Raw genomic sequence first — 23592 nt, forward strand, 5'->3', positions numbered from 1 at the left:
ATAACCGTTTGTTACAAAGTAGTTCTGAAATTCTCTGTATTACCGGGGGTAATTGTATCTTAACTTGGATCATCAAATTTTTATAAGACTGTAACACCCCCAACCCCTCCCCAACCCTACAATTTCACACAATGCACTTTTTAAAAAGTTTTTTCAATAAAATTGAAGAAACTAAATATTGTTTTTATCATACATGTAGATATGATACAATCTGTTAAAACGCAGTAGAAGGAATTTGGTACCGTAAACTTTACTATACACTGTTTGTCAATACTATTTATGTGAAGCTTAGGACTGCAATGATAAGCACGCCCCCTACTTCCGGTGTAAAGGGAGTAACTGCAAAATTGTAAGCCATTGATCTACACGTAGGCCATTCAGTCGTATATTCATAAACGTTTCTTATCTATTACAAATTGCATTGGTTGTTTCGAGTTACGGTGCACTCAGGGTTTAGTATTTTACTATTAATACTTTTGTTTCACATTTGAATGAGCTGTGGAATTCATGCTATTGTAGTTAGGTAGTGGAAGAAATATTGTAGACTTGGGCAATAAAAATAGCTCAGTTTGTTCTATGTATACTTGCATCTGCTATGAAATTTTACGGTGCATTGAGTATAGAGTGAGAGAGTAATAGTTCAATATTTTATTTCTAATAAGCAATAATCGTTAATGCACGTTCAGGATACATAAAAATAAGATATCTGGGAGGTGCATACAGACATTGATTATTAGTTGAAAGTGTCTTAAAACATGAGTGGATTGAAGAGATGAAACATCACATTATTAGCAAGAACTGAACAAATTCAAGAGGTGAAATTCATTTTCAATGAAACATTGATTAACATGATTTGCAGGAGCCAATGATTTAAGAGTTGACTTATCTTATTACTTGCAAGAGATGAACAATTAATGCAAGAGTTGACGAAATCTATGATTTGCAATTAAGAGATGAACAGATGACAAGTCTTTGGTTTGCAAGAGGTGGTACTTCGGGGGATGGAGGTAGCAAGCATGGCAGAAAAAATGATAACTCGCTAATGAGGGTTATGCAATTTTTCTGCAATGATTGCTACATGTACCTTCATCACCTGATGAAACAACAAAGAAAGACATTGTATTGTCTATATCTATATCTTTACGCATTTCTTAAAAATCTAAACTAGATTTAAGTCTATTCGTCATGTTAAATGGAACAGCCAATGTACACTTGACCTTAATGACGCTCCATATTTGGAAATGAATACGCAGACAGTTGATACTAAAAAAAACGATCATACTAGTTTGCAACAAACATGTATTCGTTGTCGCAGATGAAAGCAATGTCATTTTCGAAAGAAATATAGGAGAAAAGATTCAGTGAATGTAAATATTGTATGACATTACTTACTTTCTACCATCATGTCCACCAAAGGCCGTCTGAAGTTTACTCTCTGCAGTATTGCTGATGTCATCAATAAATAACCTTCCAGTAAACATATTGTCGCCCTGTAAAACAACATCAGTAAATTGTTGCTGTAATAACACTCTGCTTCTGCTCTTCTTGTTCTACATGTCTTTCAAAGATCTAGGGATTCAGACTTGGAAGCATATGAGAAAAATCTTGATATGGTCACGTTATACTTTGAAAGTTTGTAATCACTCACGCTCTTGTGAAGGCAGTGTTTAATAATGTATACATATATACAAATTGACGTTAGTGCCCACAAGTACTTGATTGCATAAAGATTATCTAAGAAATGATAATTTAATTTAACTTGTAAAACGCAATATTAAATTGCTGTTTAAATACCAATTAATGGTATTAACATTCTTTATACCGATAGAAACTCAAACGAACCGTACACCCGTCCATGAAGCAAGGCTCTAAAGGTAACGCGTATGTAAAAAGTGAAAGTCAAAATCATCAAAAGAAAGAGATCATCTCTACATCCGTTCACTGAAAATGTTGTTAACCATATGGACGCCGCCATTTTTTTTCTTTATACATTTATTTAGTTGATTCAACATTTATTCGCGTTTTAATTTTGATTGGCGAAAATACAAGACTCTGGCATGTAATTTGTAATTTAAATACTCAATTTGTTAAAAATGAATAGTATAATTGTTTTTGTAGCAGTGTTTAGCAAATCATCAAATAGAAAAACAGCATACGACTAAATAGATGAGTGGATTCATAGTTTCTTAAAATAAAAATATAGAAATATAGGATATATATATGCGCTTACAAATTATTGAGTTGATGATATTCCACCGCAATTACAAACTGAACGTATTGTTGTTGTCTTTAGTTCGAAAGACAAAACAGCGAAGTTACATTTGACAATGCACTGTTAAAAAATTGGTACAGTACATCTTGTCTTAAATCTGCCTTCCATGTTGTAAGTTTGAAAACCTAATGTCAAAGGGTTCTCAGGTTATGGTCTGGACTATACTTTGATGTAAAAGAGTGACCTTGAATGAAGAAATGGGTCAAAGTCAAAGGTACAGTACATCTTGTCTTAATATCTGCTTTCTAAGTTGTAAGTTTGAAATCCTAAGATCAAAAAGTTCTCAGGTTATAGTCTTTATGTAAAAGAGTGACCTTGACACTGTAAGTGGATGAAGGTAAAAAATGTTTGTGGTGTGCACCCCTCTTTCATATAACCTCTCCATATTCCAAGTTTAAAGTTTTAATGTCAAACAGTTGTCAAGTCAGCTTTTGGCCTGGACTATATTTTGACATAAAAAATTGATCTTGACTTTATAAATGGGTCAAGGTAAAAAAAATTTGGTGGAATTCCCCCTTTCCTCATTCCCCCTTCTCATATTCTAAGTTTGAAGTCTTAATGTCAAAGGGTTCTAAAGTTATGGTCTATTCATGTTTTTCTTAATTTGACCTTGAATGAAGAAAGGGGTCAAGGTCAAAATTTTTGGTGCAGTGCACCTTTTATCTATGTCTTCTTGCCACGTTCAAAGTTTGAAATCGTAATGTCAAAGGGTTCTCAGCTATTGGCCTGCACTATATGTTGACGTAAAAGATTGACCTTGACTTTATAAGTGGGTCAAGGTCAAAAGTTTTGGGGGCGGGCACCCCTCCTTTATACCATCTCCTTATGTTCCAAGTTTGAAGTCTTAAAGTCAAAGGGTTCTCTAGTTAGGGCCTTGACAAAATTTGGTTGAAGAAGAAGAATAAGAAGAACGAGCTATAACTGTGTTGGGATGCCAACACAAATGTCTCCGAACACCTCCCCATGTCAGAAATGCTTTTTGATGCCAGATATGCACTCAGGATTCTCAAAAAACCCTAAAAACTGAATTTTGTTGAAATCCGACGGACTTGATTTTTGGCCGCCATTTTCTTCAATGGCAGCCATTTTGAAACATTTGAAAATTGATTGGAAGGAAATACTGATGCTAGAAATGTTGTAGAGATTTGAACACTTTCAAATATTTCGGTATATGGCGGCCATTTTGAAAATGGCGGCTGCAAAACACATTGTGATGGTGGAAATGGACTTGGGGTCACTAAATTACCCTAGAAATAGAATTTGGTTGAAATCCGACAACCTTGAGTTTTTGTCGTTTTTTGGCCGCCATCTTGAAACGGCGGCCATTTTGAAAATTTGAAAAGTTGAATGCACCCCTCCTACTGACCCCCTATCAGCTCACAAAGTTTGAAGTGGATCTGTCGAAGCACTTTCACAAAATCGGTCGGACAAATTTCTCACTAAAGAAGATGAATAATAAGAATAAGAAGAAAATAATAATAATAATAATAAGAAACGAAGCAAAAACAATATGTCTCCGACACTTTGTGTTCGGAGACATAATAACGAGCTATAACTGTGTTGGGATGCCAACACAAATGTCTTCGAACACCTCCCCATGTCAGAAATGGTTTTTGATGCCAGATCAGGATTCTCAAAAAACCCTATAGAAACTAAATTTGGTTGAAATCCGACGGACTTGATTTTTTGGCCGCCATTTTCTTCAATGGCGGCCATTTTGAAAAATCTGAAAATAGATTGAAAGGAATTACTGATGCTAAAAATGAATTGTGGACCCTCTATTTACCCCAGAACCCAAATGTTGTACAGATTTTAACACTTTCAAATATTTCAGTATATGGCGGCCATTTTGAAAATGGCGGCTCAAAACAAATTTTTGATGGTGGAAATGGACTCGGGGTCACCAAGGTACCCTAAAAATAGAATTTGGTTGAAATCCGACAACCTTAATTTTTTGACGTTTTTTGGCCGCCATTTTGAAACGGCGGCCATTTTGAAAATTTGAAAAGTTGATTGCACCCCTCCTGATGACCCTATATCAGCTCACAAAGTTTGAAGTGGATCAGTCGAAGCATGATCATAAAATCGCGCGGACAAAGTTCTCACTAAAGAAGAGGAAAAATAATAAGAAAATAATAATAACTAGTCACGATCTCGTTGCGAGCAACGAGTAGGTCTTCCGTCCGATTTGTTGATGCACTCGGAGTTAAAAAAAAAAAAAAAAAGACAAATGAGTCCCAATTTAGTTTCCGACTTTAAGACACTTTAGATATAATCAATTTTTCATATCATAAGCTTCTGAAGCAAAGTTGCGGTGAAATTCGTTTGAAATTCGACTCTCCAGGCGAGTCATAAGGCCCGCGGGCCTATTTCTTGATGTCATTTGTTAGCCCTCTATAGACTCAACAACTTTAGTTCTATATATCTTTACAAAATATTTACCCGTAAAAAGTTATTGAGATCGACCGATATCGACAAAAAATCGACTCTACAGGCGAGCCATTAGGACCATAGGCCTATTTCTTGATATCAATCGATAGATCTCGATAAACTGAACAACTTTTGTTCAATATGTCCTTACAAAATATTTACCAGTTACAAGTTTTTGAAATCGACTGATATCGACAAAAATCGACTCTACAGGCGAGCCATGAGGCCCACAGACCCATTTTTTGATATTGATCGATAGGTTATGACACATTGAACAACTTTTGTTCAATAATGCTTTTCAAAAAATATGTCGTTTTAAAGATATGAGGCGTCAATTATTTATGATTTTGGCCCTTAAAATCCCTTATTACGTAACATATGACCTACTTTTTGATTTGATAAGAACAAGCTCGTTTAGATGAACATTTCCGCTTCAATGACTTATTACAAAATATGAATAGTTTCTGAGATATTCTCATAAACATTTGGACACTTCTGGTCCCCTAATTTAAAGGGTCAGCCCCTTTTGCTTGATATCGTAAGAAAGGTCATGACATTTCAAACATTTTTTGTTCAACAAGTATTTAGAAATTCTTTACCGTTCTCGAGTTATTTCTAGAAGTATTTTTAGGGGCCAAACTGTAGCTCCCTAACGGGGCCACATAGGGTAAAAACGAAATATGCATATTGTTCAGATCATCATTCTGAACAACTTTTGTTCTTTATTGCTTTTCAAAATATTTGTCGTTTTCGAGATACAAGGGGTAAAACATTTATGGTTTTGGCCCTTAAAATCCCTTATTACGTAACATATGACCTAAATTTTTATCTGAATAGATTTGGATTGTTGAGATGAACATTTTTTGTTCTTTGACTTATACCAAAATATTAACGATTTTTGAGATATTTGATCTAGACTTTGAGCCCTTCTAGATCCCTAATTGAAGGGGCTAGCCCCTAAATCTTGATATTTTCGAAAAGATCTCGTAAATGTGCACAACTTTTGTTCTACATGTCTTAACAAAATATTTGCAAGAAAAAAGATATTGGAGATGAAAGGTCAAAAATCGCCGAAATCGGCGAAAAATTTTGGCATCCAATTTTTCAGGTCCAGGCGAGCGTTTAGGCAAATCGCCTCCGGTAAAATCGAATCCCCCACAAATCTTCTAAAATGTTTACTCTATCTTGTGTAGAAATTTCAAGACTCTAGCTTCAAAACTAACGGAGGAGATGCGTGGACAACAAGACCATTCAAAAAGTCACTAAAAGAGAGATAACTCCTGACCGGAAGTGACGTCAAGCACGAAATTTTGCAAGCAAAGTTTCGTCACCAAAAGACATCTTTCCTGAAAATTTCGTGAAAATCGAACCAGAAATGGCTGAGAAAAACGCGTGTACTACCAAGGAAAATAATAATAATAATAACTAGACACGATCTCGTTGCGAGCAACGAGTAGGTCTTCCGTCCGATTTGTTGATGCACTCGGAGTTAAAAAAAAAAAAAAGACAAATGAGTCCCAATTTAGTTTCCGACTTTAAGACACTTTAGATATAATCAATTTTTCATATCATAAGCTTCTGAAGCAAAGTTGCGGTGAAATTCGTTTGAAATTCGACTCTCCAGGCGAGCCATAAGGCCCGCGGGCCTATTTCTTGATGTCATTTGTTAGCCCTCTATAGACTCAACAACTTTAGTTCTATATGTCTTTACAAAATATTTACCTGTAAAAAGTTATTGAGATCGACCGATATTGACAAAAAATCGACTCTACAGGCGAGCCATTAGGACCATAGACCTATTTCTTGATATCAATCGATAGATCTCGATAAACTGAACAACTTTTGTTCAATATGTCCTTACAAAATATTTACCAGTTACAAGTTTTTGAAATCGACTGATATCGACAAAAATCGACTCTACAGGCGAGCCATGAGGCCCACAGACCCATTTTTTGATATTGATCGATAGGTTATGACACATTGAACAACTTTTGTTCAATAATGCTTTTCAAAAAATATGTCGTTTTAAAGATATGAGGCGTCAAATATTTACGATTTTGGCCCTTAAAATCTCTAATTACGTAACATATGACCTACTTTTTGATTTGATAAGATCAAGCTCGTTGAGATGAACATTTCCGCTTCTACAACTTATTATAAAATATGAATAGTTTCTGAGATATTCTCAAAAACATTTGGACCCTTCTGAACCCCTAATTTAAAGGGCCAGCCCGTTTTGCTTGATATCGTAAGAAAGGCCTTGTCATTTTAAACATTTTTTGCTCAACAAGTATTTAGAAATTCTTTACCGTTCTCGAGTTATCTCTACAAGAAATATTTAGGGGCCAAACTGTAGCTCCCTAACGGGGCCACATAGGGAAAAAACGAAATGTACATATTGTTTAGATTATCATTCTGAACAACTTTTGTTCAATAATGCTTTTCAAAATATTTGTCGTTTTCAAGATATGAGGCGTCAATTATTTATGATTTTGGCCCTTAAAATCCCTTATTACGTAACATATGACCTACTTTTTGATTTGATAAGAACAAGCTCGTTTAGATGAACATTTCCGCTTCAATGACTTATTACAAAATATTAATAGTTTCTGAGATATTCTCATAAACCTTTGGACACTTCTGGGCCCCTAATTTAAAGGGTCAGCCCCTTTTGCTTGATATCGTAAGAAAGGTCATGACATTTCAAACATTTTTTGTTCAACAAGTATTTAGAAATTCTTTACCGTTCTCGAGTAATTTCTAGAAGTAATTTTTAGGGGCCAAACTGTAGCTCCCTAACGGGGCCACATAGGGTAAAAACGAAATATGCATATTGTTCAGATCATCATTCTGAACAACTTTTGTTCTTTATTGCTTTTCAAAATATTTGTCGTTTTCGAGATACAAGGGGTAAAAAATTTATGGTTTTGGCCCTTAAAATCCCTCATTACGTAACATATGACCTAAATTTTTATCTGAATAGATTTGGATAGTTGAGATGAACATTTTTTGTTCTTTGACTTATACCAAAATATTAACGATTTTTGAGATATTTGATCTAGAATTTGAGCCCTTCTAGATCCCTAATTTAAGGGGCTAGCCCCTAAATCTTGATATTTTCGAAAAGATCTTGTAAATGTGCACAACTTTTGTTCTACATGTCTTAACAAAATATTTGCAAGAAAAAAGATATTGGAGATGAAAGGTCAAAAATCGCCGAAATCGGCGAAAAATTTTGGCATCCATTTTTTCAGGTCCAGGCGAGCGTTTAGGCAAATCGCCTCCGGTAAAATCGAATCCCCCACAAATCTTCTAAAATGTTTACTCTATCTTGTGTAGAAATTTCAAGACTCTAGCTTCAAAACTAACGGAGGAGATGTGTGGACAACAAGGCCCTTCAAAAAGTCACTAAAAGAGAGATAACTCCTGACCGGAAGTGACGTCAAGCACGAAATTTTGCAAGCAAAGTGTCGTCACTAAAAGACATATGTCCTGAAAATTTCGTGAAAATCGATCGAGAAATGGCTGAGAAAAACGCGTGTACTACCAAGGAAAATAATAATAATAATAATAATAATGAAGAAGAAGAACGCGAACAATAATAGTAAGGTCTTCCGCAGGAGACGGAAGACCTTAATAATGAAGAAGAAGAACGCGAACAATAATGGTAAGGTCTTCCGCAGGAGACGGAAGACCTTAATAACGAGCTATAACTGTGTTGGGATGCCAACACAAATGTCTCCGAACACCTCCCCATGTCAGAAATGCTTTTTGATGTCAGATATGCACTCAGGATTCTCAAAAAACCCTAAAAACTTAATTTGGTTGAAATCCGACGGACTTGATTTTTGGCCGCTATTAACTTCAATGGCGGCCATTTTGAAACATTTGAAAATTGATTGGAAGGAAATACTGATGCTAGAAATGAATTGTGGACCCTCCATTTACCCCAGAACCCAAATATTGTAGAGATTTTAAGACTTTGAAATATTTCGGTATATGGCGACCATTTTGAAAATGGCGGCTCAAAGAAAAATTTTGATGGTGGAAATGGACTCGGGGTGACCATATTACCCTAGAAATCGAATTTGGTTGAAATCCGACAACCTTGAGTTTTTGACGTTTTTTGGCCGCCATCTTGAAACGGCGGCCATTTTGAAAATTTGAAAAGTTGAATGCACCCCTCCTAGTGACCCCCTATCAGCTCACAAAGTTTGAAGTGGATCTGTCGAAGCACTTTCACAAAATCGGTCGGACAAATTTCTCACTAAAGTAGAGGAATAATAAGAATAAGAAGAAAATAATAATAACGAGCTATAAATGTGTTGGGATGCCAACACAAATGTCTCCGAACACCTCCCCATGTCAGAAATGGTTTTTGATACCGGATATGTACTCAGGATCCTCTAAAAACCCTAGAAACTAAATTTGGTTGAAATCCGACGGACTTGTAATTTGACCGCCATTTTCTTCAATGGCGGCCATTTTGAAACATTCAAAAATAGATAGGAAGGAAATACTGATGTTAGAAAAGAACTGTGGACCCTCAAGTGACCCTAGAACCCAAATGTTGTAAAGATTTTAACACTTTCAAATATTTCAGTATATGGCGGCCATTTTGAAAATGGCGGCTCAAAAAAAAATTTTGATGGTGGAAATGGACTCGGGGTCACAATATTACCCTAGAAATAAAATTTGGTTGAAATCCGACAACTTTGAGTTTTTGACGTTTTTGGCGGCCATTTTGAAACGGCGGCCATTTTGAAAATTTCAAAAGTTGATTGCACCCCTCCTTATGACCCCCTATCAGTTCACAAAGTTTGAAGTTGATCAGTCGAAGCACTTTCATATAATCGGTCGGACAAATTTCTCACTAAAGAAGAGGAAAAATAAGATGAAAAGAATAATAAGAATAACGAGCTATAACTGTGTTGGGATGCCAACACAAATGTCTCCGAACACCTCCCCATGTCAGAAATGGTTTTTGATGCCAGATATGCACTCAGGATCCTCTAAAAACCCTAGAAACTAAGTTTGGTTGAAATGTGACGGATTTGAATTTTGGCCGCCATTTTCTTTAATGGCGGCCATTTTGAAACATTTGAAAATAGATTGGAAGGAAATACTGATGCTAGAAATGAACTGTGGACCCTCCAATTACCCCAGAAATCAAATGTTGTAGAGATTTTAACATTTTCAAATATTTCGGTATATGGCGGCCATTTTGAAAATGGCAGATCAAATTTTTTTTTTGATGGTGGGAATGAACTCGGGGTCACCAAATTACCCTAGAAATAAAATTTGGTTGAAATCCGACAACCTTGATTTTTTGACGTTTTTGGCCGCCATTTTGAAACGGCGGCCATTTTGAAAATTTCGAAAGTTGGTTGCACCCCTCCTCATGACCCCCTATCAGCTCACAAAGTTTGAAGTGGATCTGTTGAAACACTTTCATAAAATCGAGCGGACAAATTTCTCTGGAAAGAAGAGGAATAAAAAGAAGAAGAAGAAAATAAGAATAAACAAGAAACGGAGCAAAAACAATATGTCTCCGACACTTTGTGTTCGGAGACATAATAAAAATAACGAGCTATAACTGTGTTGGGATGCCAACACAAATGTCTCCGAACACCTCCCCATGTCAGAAATGGTTTTTGATGCCAGATATTCACTCAGGATCATAAAAAAAAACCTAGAAACTAAGTGCGGTTGAAATCCGACGGACTTGATTTTTGGTCGCCATTTTCTTCAATGGCGGCCATTTTGAAACATTTGAAAACAGATTGGAAGGAAATACTGATGCTAGAAATGAACTGTGGACCCTCCAATTACCTCAGAAACCAAATGTTGTAGAGATTTTAACATTTTCAAATATTTTGGTATATGGCGGCCATTTTGAAAATGGCGGCTCAAAAAAAAATTTTGAGTGTGGGAATGAACTCGGGGTTACCAAATTACCCTAGAAATAAAATTTGGTTGAAATCCGACAACCTTGAGTTTTTGACGTTTTTTGGCCGCCATCTTGAAACGGCGGCCTTTTTGAAAATTTCGAAAGTTGATTGCACCCCTCCTCATGACCCCCTATCAGCTCACAAAGTTTGAAGTTGATCTGTCGAAACACTTTCATAAAATCGAGCGGACAAATTTCTCTGGAAAGAAGAGGAATAAAAAGAAGAAGAAGAAGAAGAAAATAAGAATAATAATAAGAAACGGAGCAAAAACAATATGTCTCCGACACTTTGTGTTCGGAGACATAATAAGAAACGGAGCAAAAACAATATGTCTCCGACACTTTGTGTTCGGAGACATAATAAGAAGAACAAAACTAGAAATGATCTCGTTGCGAGCAACAAATAGGTCTTCCGTTCAATTTCTGACGAGGTTTCATTCACTTTCAAGTATCTCGGTAGTCCATAAAACGACTAAAAATTCCAATTGAACCACGTAGGAACCCACACTAAAAATTTCCATAAAAAATACTGAGTTTTTGGACAACTTCCGGTTTCGAGCAACCAACTTCCGGTTTCGAACAACCAACTTCCGGTGGAAATGATATGACTTATTACACTCTATTAAATAATTTTATGAGGATTAGAATTTAAAAGATGAAATATTACATATTTTATGGTACTTCCAGCGGATGACGGAAGTGACAGGAAGAAAGTTGAAACACTTATGTCACATCTACAAATCACTATCTAACTTTCCTGAAAGCTTCAAAACTCAATCTTTGAGTAGTTATGAGAAAACACTTGGAGAAAAAACCCGGAAATCGTACATATTTAACGAACGGAAGTGAATTTTGAAAAAACAAAAACAATAAATCACTATACTCTGAAGATGGATAATGTCAATTATATATTTGAAAATCACAAAAACACTTGCTTTATAAGCGAGAGATATGATAGCAAAGAAAAACCATTTTTCCGAAGTTTTTCTCTAAAAACCGGAAGTTGCTGGTTAAACTTCCGGTAAGACTAACATTTTCTGAAACGCCACAAGAGACCCAATTAATCTATGCAAGTTTTGTTTCAAAAGCATAATTTTGAAATTTGGCGTTTCTTTTGTTCACTTCCGGTAACGGCTGGAAGTGACGGATGATAATGATAAACCTTTATTACAGAGCTACAAGTCACCATCTATCATCCCTGAAAGTTTATAGACTCAATCTTAAACCGTTTATGAGAAAACGCCCGGACAAACTATCATTTGAAAAAAGAAATTCGGCCGCAACTTATGACCGGAAGTGAACTTTGAAATAGTGGTGCAGGTTTCTTTTAAGATGGATAATGTCAATAATATCTGTAAATATCGTATTAAATGGTTCATAAATAAACGAGATATACGAGGACAAAGAAAGACCGTTTTTTAAAAGTTTTTCTCTGAAAACCGGAAATTGCTGGTTAAACTTCCGGTAAGTTTAATATTTTTTGAAACGCCGAAAGAGACCTAACTAATCTATGTAAGTTTTGTTTGAAAAGCATAATTTTCAAATTTGACGTTTCTTTTGTTCATTTCCGGTGACGGCCAGAAGTGACGGGTGGCAAAAATAATACCTTATTGCACAGCTACAATTCATAATCTATCATCCCTGAAAGTTTGAAGTCTCAATCTTTAACCGTTTATGAGAAAACGCCCGAACAAAATGTCATTGGAAAAACGGAAATTCAGCCGTAACTTGCGACCGGAAGTGATTTTTGCAAAACCAAAAAAGACCTTTCTAGACAATCCTATTTTACATCATTCCTAAAAGTTTCATGAAAATCTATCAAGCCGTTTTAGAGAAATCGTGTGCACAAAATCGGTAAGAAAAACAACAATAATAATAACTAGACACTCATTACTAGTAATGAGTAGGTCTTCCGTTAGACCACTTCCGGTAAAGAGCTTTCTATTCCTACGAAAACCATTTAAATGTGCCTTAACAATGAATGAGAAATGTATTATCGAATTTTTTACTCCTTTCTCGTAACTTCCGGTGACGACCGGAAGTACTATTCAGATGCGTTTTCCTATAAATGACAGCGACTCTTTACTGTCTATATTCCCTGAAAATTTCACGTCTCTATCTGAAAAAGTTCTCAACAAAAAGAAGTAGACTAAAGAAAGAAAAAGTACTAGGTTACTACCGACCGAAAGTCAATTTTGAAAAACAAAATTATCAAAACTTTCGAAGTTGATACTTTTATTAAGACATGTGAAAATCATATGAAAGACTTCAAATATAAGCGAGATTTATGGGGACAAAGAGACGAAAAGTAAAAAAGTATTTTATCAAGAAACCGGAAGTAGTCGTTTTGACTACCGACAGAGTCAATATTCTTTTGAAACTTTGAAAGAGAGTTAATAAAATAGTATAGGTTTCAATTTAAAGAAAAAAGTTTGAAATTTGCGATTCTTTCCATCACTTCCGGTGACGACAGGAAGTGACGGTCGACATGTTCAACTGCACGCTTACAAACGGAGATTGATCATCCCTGAATATTTGATGAACCTATATTTTACCTTTTCCAAGAAAAATGCTGGACAAAATTCCTTTTGAGAAACAGAAAATCGGCCATATTTTCCAACCGGAAGTGAATTTTGTTAAAACAAAAATAATTATAGCAAGGTCATTTCATAAGACATTATTCCTGAAAATTTCAAGAAAATATATCCAGCCATCTCTGAGAAATCACTCGAAGAAATCGGAAAATCGACATTTTTTCAAATACTTCCGGTATAGACCGGAAGTAACGGACAAAAAAATTGAATGTATGTGTACAATGGACTAATGTTAGTTGATCAACTCTACAAGTTTCAAGCGTCTATCTATATTCATTATTGAGAAACTGAAAAAAAACAAGGTTTGAATATGTCCACCCCATTCACAAAACTAGAATTAATTATAATTAATGATTTTCCAGTTGTTGATAGCAAGTGGCATGGTTGGTTATCATACCGGAGAGGAGGGGGATGAGGGAAGGTCATCGTGGTTTGCATTACCGGATGTGCCAAGGAAATGGATTTAATCAGTTCTTATTTTTAGACGCGAAAAAAAAAATATTCGATCCGGCCGAATTCCATAATTTTATGGGGGTATAATTGTTTTTTAAATAGCTTAAATTCAATACTTGTGCTCCCTCACATTAGTCTCTCTCTTTTAATTTTTTTCTTTTCGATGCCGTATCACGTATGCCTAATTATCCCGGTAACATGACTTTACCAATGGAAATAACAAGTATTTAGATCCGCCACGTACTGTTAGTCTTATTATGAAGTACGACAAAGGTAGACATGACGTCACATATAATCTTACCCTGCCTTTCATAAACATTGCACTTTGGTAGATATTACGCTTACTGGTGCACTGAATTTTCGAGCTAGGAGATCACAAGATTAGGATGATAATGCTCGTAAGTTCACAATCATAGTCCAAGGTGTGACTTTGCGAGATCTCAGCCATTTTGGACGAGGGACTTCTGGTATTGGCGTAAAAAAAAATTCTTGTTACAGGTTGAGATTTAGCTCGGATTATTTCCCGCGCTCTAGTCATTAGAGCTCACAGTATCACTTGGGACACGCCAATGGCCATTTCATGCTTCGCTCGTTCCAACGGTCACACCGTATACATATTATTTAGATGTTACTAGGCGTTTAGCGTAAGGGAAATTTCAAAGATAATTTATAATTTTAAGTGAATTCTATATTTACCGTATTGAATCGAATTATGATTATCACTTGGGACATGCAAATCATGACCATTTCCTGCTTCGCTTGGTCCAACAGTCACACCGAATATACACATAACAGAGCAAAGCAAGGCTCTAAAGGTAACACGTATGTGAAAGGGAAAAATCAGAAACGGCAAAAGAAGAAAGATAATCTCTATATAAGTTTATTGAAAATTTTGTTTTAAGAAATGAACATCACTTTTGAGCTGTTCATGGTCAGTATGAACGGATTTGGATTTGAGGCAAATTTTGTGAATCGTGCTAGCGATTCACAGAGAATGCCTCAAATCCAAATCCGTTCATACTGACCATGGACAGGTCAAAATTGATGTTCATTTCTAATATTTATATTCATTTACTAAATCCCCATATTTTTACATTGCTTGTATAAGTTAGGAAATATTTTCAGGGGCGGATCCTGGAATTGCGGTTACGGGGGGCGCTACTTTATGAGGCATGGGGTATGGGAGCCGCCCTGAGGCCCCCTGGTGGGGTCCAGGGGAAGAAGCCCTCGGAAGCTCCTGGATTTTACAGATTTTATAGGGCTTAAAATGTCTCCTATTTAGTCATTTGTACTATTTTCCATCATTTTTTATAAGGTGAAATTAATAAAATGACGCAAATTTTAAGGGTTTTTGGAAAAACTTAAGTTCTCCCAATAAAAAGAAATCAAAAGTTCTCTGGGAGTGGAAGAAATTTTTGCTTCTTTTATCGTTTAGTACATTTTTCGAAACAAGATACCACGATTTAAATTAGTTCAATCCGTGGGTAGGCCGTCAGACTCTCGACCGTGGCAGGGCTGATGTTGTTTCCTTGGGAAAGTTCTAGATTGATATAAGGTTTGCCGGGGTAATAATGTACATTACATTTGTAAAGCGCCTTTGAGCGTACATAGTGTATGAAAAGGGTGCTATATAAATATGGTATTATTATTATTATTATTTTGTTGCATAAAACGAACTCCTAAGATCCACCTATGTCACTGTCGTATTGTGACGTATGTCAAAACATAGACATGACGTCACACTTTGTTTTACCCTGCCTTTTATCATCATCGGTGCACTGTATTTTGGAGCTACGAGACTACAAGATTGGGATGATAATTCACGTAAGTTCACAATCTTAATCCGAGGTGTGACTTTGCGAGATCTTTGTAACAAATGTTGTGTTTTATTTTCGAATCATTACGCTCTCTCAGTCGCGTGCTTTAAACTACGTGTAGTTCATAATCCGTTCATAGTTAATATCATTTTGAATATGAACGGATTGTGGAGCGTGCTGAAATTGGTTGGTTCATAGAGGAAAATGCGATTTGTTATATCAATGCAAGGTGAATATATCGAACAGTGATCAATCTCGTAACTCCTATAAGCAATACTAAATAGATAGTTGGGCAAACACGGACCCCTGGACACACCAGAGGTGGGATCAGGTGCCTAGGAGGAGTAAGCATCCCCTGTCGACCGGTCACACCCGCCGTGAGCCCTATATTCCGATCAGGTAAACGGAGTTATCCGCAGTCAAAATCAGTGTGCCAAGAACGGCTTAACAATCGGTATGAAACAAATGAGACAGCATTTGACCCAATGATAGGTTGTATTGACGAACTAGATCGTTATAACGACCATAGAATTTGCGAAATACTGACTTCAATCGAGACTGTTGAAACCCCTGTACCATCAACTTGTTTGTCAGTAGCTTACCTCGATTTAAAAACTGACTATACGCAGAACAAGCTCTTGCATATCGAATCAGTTGAGATATATGAACACCATATGCAGGTGAAAATGGAATATTGCTACATATGGGAATTTAACCGTATAAGCGTCGCCATTTCTTTGTTCATTAGTTGCCTTAACAGTTATTCCAGTTTTAAATTTGACGGCCACAAATACAAGACTCTTACCTGCACTTTGTAATTTAAACACTCACTTTTAAAATTCAAAATGAATGGCATAATTATCATTTTAACAATTTTTATAAATCATTAAATATAAATCAGTAATACGACTAAGCAGATGATCGAGTTCATGAAATTCTTTCGATAAAAATATACGATATTACTTTATTTTCAGTTGTCGTTTGAATGGCAAATAAAACTTCCAATTACTCGCCCTTGATTACAGGTGGCGCACGATCCGTTAACGTCTAAGGCGTTTCTAACCTCAAGTTTAAGAGAGCGTCGGAAGGACACATTTAGATTAGAAAGTTGTTGAATATCTAGTAACGATGGCGGATTACGGTTCGTAGGACCTCACTGCGCTTAGAGACGAACTTAGAAAACGCATTGCAAGACTCTCTGGGCGGAAAGGGAAGCACGTTGAGAGTTTCAGCTGCAACCGAATTTTCTCTGTCACATCGATTAAATAAAGACATTCAATACACATTGAACGTTTTTCATTATAAACTACTTCATAATTAAGTTTACATGCTTAAACAGTAGTTTAGGTTGAATATATAATATACAATACATCATAATTCTTTATAAGTTGTTGAATTGCATATGTTTAAAACAATAAGATGCGGACCCCCCCTCCCCCCTCTCTCTCTCTCGATCGAGGATTAAGAATATCAATTATTAAATATATCCATATATATCTGGAATTCTATTATTAAGCTGTTAAAATGTGTAGTAATAGTGAATGTATATGTATAACTTCTCTTTAACAGTTTATTTGCGTGTTTTAACTTATATCACTTACGTGATGACGTCACGGTAGGTAAACAGTCCTTGCGATTAACTTTGTATTAGTCCATATTATAGGGCAAGCGAGAACATAAAAATTGGCAGGTCAAATAAATTTTACTACCCCATATGCTAGGTGTACAATAATGATTCAAAATTTCGAGTTTCTACATTTTAATTGAATATTTCAATTTGGATTGCAATAAGACGGAAGTTCAAGCTTTCTTTCAACTTCTAAATTCACGTCTCCATCCATATACTATGACTGATATACTATGAGTTGGTTGTACTCTGCGTGAAAAGCACGACTGTATCCTGCGTATAGGAATGGTTGTATCCAAATGACGTTTGTCCATGGTGTTGCAGGAAACTGATGTAGGCCTACATAATTTGACCCGTGTTTACTTTCACATATAAGGATTTATCATGTTTGTACCATGACAGTTCATGATATGAGTGATTTTATACTAAAATACATCACTTAACAAATGTAGTACACTTTTCAATTTGAAGGTCAATTTGAATGTTCATACTTCAGATTGAAATCGAAGTTACAAGTGAATATTGAAAAACGCAATGCAATGATTTTTTTTTAAATAAAAAACCACAATGAACAATAGGCCTGTGTGTGGCTTTTATATAAACACAACATTGTATATATGACAGTGAAATTTGTATTTACTTCACTTGGATAAATTTATAGCTTTATGAATTTGCATTTAATTTTGATAAAAGTAGATATGATTCAAATTTTATTTCTAAAAAATTCAGAAATATCTTAATCTCTTGAGATGCATTTTTCTTCTGGTTTGCGCCAACAGTTAAAATAGGCTAGGACTGTCCGTGGGTCAGTTGATAAACATGACATAACAACATAACTATTTTGATAATGCAAACTTTGATAAGTTATGAAAGTTTGACAATATCATCCCATATTTTGATTAATTCCATACGTATTGACTATTGAAAAATCTAGACTCGTTTTCCCTGAAATTCAAACAATATTTTACAACACTTTTTGAATTATAACAAAATTAACAATGAAAGTAAAGTGTTGAAATTAATTTACAATCCAGTCATCAAAAACGAAAACAAGACCTAGGAATATTCACTGCCTTACAGTTACAGTCTGATTATAGCCACCCCTCCATTACAGTCGCGTCGTCGTACCGAGGGAGGGGGGGGGGGGTGCTGGTAGCAATTCATATTTTGATTACCTTGGTTAACTCTAAAATTAATTTTTAAATGACATCTGAAATATATTTTTGTACCATACTTCGTTTATATATTGATGACTCAAATTTCCCCTGTTCGATTATAGATCTAGTCTAGAAGAGGGGGGGGGGGGGGGGGGGGGGTCATAGAATTATACGATCATTGATGACTGTATCACTAAGGATAGATAAAATTTCAGCATAAAACATTCATGCAGAATATTACGATCTACAGAGCAAATGTTTAATCCCCCGTAAATACTTTCTGCAATAAAGTCGTCATCTGATATCTGTGTAGTCGGACGTGGACTGAACTGAAGACTGAAGTTTATAGCGCACGACGCTGAGTGGAACTTAAAACGATCGTTGTCGCTGTCACATATGACGGCAATGAACCAGTTGAATTTTATAAAAGCTTCATATCTCGGGAATTCTACCCCCGCTCCCTATTTGCACAACAAAAACCTTACAATCTCTCATAAATCTTATGTACACCGGAAGTCAACAAGGACGTAAACGAGTCTTGCGCCACCTATGTTTGAAATAGGGGAAACAACTGACAAATATTCGCAATTGTAAACGGGATGTATTGTGGTTGTTTATAATTGCTTGGTTGGAAAGGAAAAACACCGAAGTTGAACGTGACGTCACAATGCACTGTTTACGTTGGCTGGCTTTATATTCCCCGCGTTAATTGAATAGGTATGTATATTCTGACCATATCAAGCATAATCCGTTTGAATAAGATCATCAAATTGGCTATTAAATCATTATTCGTTTCCTCTTCAACTTGAGTGACGCTTTTATCAAAGAAAGATGGCAATTAACAGTATTTGTTTGAGCCATTTTGTTATCCAATACTCATAAACTCACTAAAGTTGCCTTTCCCCTGAGATAGGATGGTCTCAGAAACTCTGGATATCATCTTTTAAGAAATAGTACATGTACAACGATAGTAATTAGCAAATGTACCCACTGTCATCATATTTTACGTCATAATTTACGGAAGAGTTCGACAAAGGGAAATAACTCTTGGGGAACTCGGAACTTCCGTAATCCTCATATACCCCTTTTAATATTTCGATGTTAATGCGCGTTTAGTGATATATCTATCTTTGTGCACGCCAATGACCATTTCATCATTATGCTTCGCTCGGTCCAACGGTCACATTGTACACACAGATATATATATATATATATATATATATATATATATTATATATATATATATATATATATATATATATATATATATATAAAAGTAAAAAATAAAAGATACACGAAGACGTTTAGTAAAGCTTTAGCGCTTTCATTTCAAATCTTCAGAAGCTTTACATTTGATTTGAAATGAAAGCGCTAAAGCTTTACTAGACGTCTTCGTGTATCTTTTTTATTTTTTATCTATAATTTTACCGATCAATGCGAAAAGTAATTATTTATATATATATATATATATATATATATTCTTTTATCAAATAATATCAATTTCGTTTTTCAACATTAAATTATGTATTTTCTGCTCATTTGAGAGCTGAGAAAGTTTACGCAGCGAGGGGAACGAGTTCTAGTTGGTTGGTTGGTTGGTTGGTTGTATTTTATTTAATGTCCCACTCGAGCATCTTTCACTCATATGGAGACGTCACCATTGCCGGTGGAGGGCTGCAAAATTTACGCCTATGTTCGGCGGTTACGACCTTTGAGCAGGGAGGAATCTTTTTCGTGCCACACCTGCTATGACACGGGACCTCGGTTTTTGCGGTCTCGTTTGAAGGACCGCCCCATTTAGTCGCCTCTTACGACAAGCAAGGGGGGCCTACTCCAACCCGGATCCCCACGGGAGTTCTAATGGTACCACGTGTTTAAGAGAAAATTAGTTCAAAACCCATAGTTTGGGCTCATTTTCTTTCCTTTGAGTCTCATTGACTTTAGCAAGACTCCCGTACCAAATTTACAACTCTTACCAACATTTTTCCATTAACTAGCGTCCAAGAAAGGGACATTTAGGCTGTTCAAACACGTAAATACACACTGCTAAATAAATATAAATATTTAGTGACGTCAAGCTGAGCAGACTGATGTCAAAACACGCAATATTTCAGTGACAATTTTCTATTTCCAGAAAAAAGCATGCAATATGAAAAATGATATAATACCAATTGTTCATGATTCAATAATAAGTAAATATTGACTAAATGTGTGACAGCTATGGCAGTACCTTTCTTCCAACCAAGAATGAATGGGCAAAATATGTATGCATTCAAAAATTCAATTCAGATTTACATGTACCAGTAAGTGGATTATTATATGACGTCAATATGCACAATGTGTACATCAACTGCGTTATATTTCCCGCGCTGGATCGATCACTGCACTGCCCATGAGTCATATTGCTCATCTTTGCTTAAAACATTAAATCTCAAGTATGTCCCCGATCTTGACTCCGGAGTCATAGTGTGAATAAATATGAATCAGACGAAACAAACTAACCTCCACAGGTACCAATTTGAAGCTCTGACCATACACTAGTGGAGTTCCTAATGTTGTAGGGTCGTTATCACTCGATTTGATTTGGAAGAGTCCGTCATAATTTTGTATACTATCAACTAGAAAACAAATTCGAGAGGCGCTTTATTTTTTATAGGACGTTGAACTACTTCTTTTGATGTGTACAGAAAATAGGTTACATATAAGGATCTCTTCAGTATACACTTGCAGAACATAAAACTTTATTTGGAATTGATACAATTAAAATTCAACAATTCATTTCTAACAATATTGATCTTTAACATGTCAATAGTTTTATATATATACATGTTCAAATATTCTTTATACTCATTGCTCATATATATATATATATTATACAAAACGTCCATAACTTGCAAACACCTTAACCAACTGCTTTTCAAGCCTTTTAATATTAATGTTATCGAATCTATAAAATTTCTTTTGCAAAGTACAGAAAAGTACAATCACTTATGTACAACTGAAGGCAAGTAGAAAGCTTTAATTTCTATCGTTTACCTGGCACTAATGGTTTTGTGACGGTCCCGCTTAAGTATCCCGTGGAGGAAGACAACGCTAAATATTTCCTGGACTTCCTGTTCTCAAGAGTCACAAAATCTCCGAACCTGACAAAATTGACCAAGAAATTGGAGTTATCATGATATGAAAATCACCATTCTTTATATTACTTGAAAATCAGCTAAATAAAACTTCAAAAGGAAACGTTTACAACGAATGCGAGAGCATTTTGATTTAACATTTCTTAATATCGAAAAACAATTAAAAGCAGGATTTTCTCAATAAAATCTAGATTTATTTGCTTGGCATTTCTTTGTGCTCAGTATAAAACGATTAAAATTGTGAATTTAAAATCCCATTTAAACTGTAAAAGACTGGCCCCAGATCTTGATTTATTAACTAGGAATAGATGAACATAATGCAGTTCATTTTTCAGAAATGCAAATACATTTTAAAATCCTAAATGCTTTTATGGATAACTGATAGGGTGGTGCTCTGTTTGACACAATTAAACACATAACACAGTTTGAGGTTTAGAATGGTCATTTATTAACTAATAAATGACAAAGGATTACACCAAAAAATCATATAAAACAGTTTAAAATATAACAAACTAAGAACACAATACTGCAATTCATGCTAAGGAATTGTGACTAATAAAACATTACAAAAATGCCACAATCCTAAAAACTACAATATGAAAAATCATAAATACAATATTATGACTAGAAAAAACCTCAAGTTATAAAAGCAACTAATGATTAAACTATAAAGATGAGTTATTTTAGCAGTTAATTGCTACAAACCTATAATGCACAGTAAACTAAAGTAGATGTCACAGTTCTAAAATAGAACACATATTTACTATAATATGTTGTTTTTTTTATAATATAATTTTTTTTTTTAATATTATGGTCAAGTTAGTCCCCCCTCCCCCAATACAATCCATGACCAAACAATTTTTAAGCTATTTAGCGACAGGACATCTGCTGCAGTTAGCGTGAAACGTTCATTGAATTGTTATTTCGCTCTCCAACGATGAAAACTTGAGGAAATTTCTACTTTTAAAATTTTATATTCGATCCAATAAGATACTGCAAACTTGAGTATATTTCTATACTTTTTTATATTTGTATTTGGTATAATAAATAACCAATCTTCTGCTATTCTATCAAATGCAAGTTCATTGACCCCTCGACAGAAATAATAATGTCCCCTGATTTCGGTCTTTGGGAAAAATAAATATGGTCAAGTTAGCCCCCCCCCCCCCCCCCCCCCCCCAAGTCTCAACTAACCTGGCAGTTGAGGTCATGGATGTTGTCGTAATCGTTAGGCACAAAAATAATTTTCACAAGACATAAGATTAAAGAAGATTTCTGCTGGGGAAGTAGAAATTTTTTTTTTAAAGATTTAATACATTTTCACTATATAGCCATATTGGCAAGTCAGAACCCCTGACCCGGCCAGGGACAATGCATTTCACAATTTAAGTACATGTAGATTAAGGCTTCATAGATATCATTGCCGTGTATTCAGTTTATCTTCCATTACTGTGGAAGTAAAGAATTTTTCTATAACATCTTAACTGTATATGGCCATATTGGCTCCACCCAAAGGCCTAAACATTTCACCCAGGTACCATGATTTTCAAAACGTAGGTAGAAGGTTTCATGGGCATCATAACTAAGCATTTAATTTTCCCTCGTACTTATGTGAGAGGACAGAAGATTTTAAAAGATTTAAGACATCACATTTAGTTTTAGTGACCATGCATTTAGTTTTTCTCACACATGTCTTAGAGTAGAGAAGATTTTTCTAAGATTTAATACGTTTTCACTAGAGAGCCATATTGGCCTCACCCAAGGACCTACATCCCTAACCCTGAGACAATGATTTTCATAATCTAGGTAGATACCTTTATATGGTTATGATAACCATGCATTTAGTTTTTCCTCACACGTCAGAGAGTAAACAAAATTTTCTAAGATTTAATACATTTTGATCCCCTATCTTAGGGGCCATGATTTTCACAATTTAGGTAGAGATCTTCATTACCATGCATTCAGTTTTTCTCACACATGTCTGCGAGTAGAGAAGATATTCTAAGATTTAATCTATATTTACTATATGGCCATATTGGCCCTGCCCTACAGACTGAACCCCAGAACAAGGGACCATGAATTTCACAGTTTTGGTAAACGGCTTCATGAAAGGCGAATATATCGAACGGTGATCAATCTCATAACTCCTATAAGC

The 23592-nt window shown here is 35.4% G+C and overlaps 1 protein-coding gene across 2 annotated transcripts in view; it reads right to left on the minus strand.

Annotated features, from left to right (window-relative positions):
• The window catches only part of LOC125658081 (uncharacterized), a 77717-nt gene that overhangs the window by 27373 nt on the left and 26752 nt on the right, over nt 1–23592 (minus strand). For both annotated transcript variants that reach the window (XM_048889170.2, XM_048889171.2), the window contains exons 9-11: nt 21337–21443; nt 20803–20918; nt 1393–1490 (exon numbers count right to left, since the gene is read on the minus strand). In XM_048889170.2, the coding sequence (XP_048745127.1) occupies nt 1393–1490; nt 20803–20918; nt 21337–21443 (321 nt within the window). The remainder of the gene's footprint in view (nt 1–1392; nt 1491–20802; nt 20919–21336; nt 21444–23592) is intronic.

Source organism: Ostrea edulis, chromosome 9, assembly GCF_947568905.1.
Source record: "Ostrea edulis chromosome 9, xbOstEdul1.1, whole genome shotgun sequence".
Taxonomy (NCBI): Eukaryota; Metazoa; Mollusca; class Bivalvia; order Ostreida; family Ostreidae; genus Ostrea; species Ostrea edulis.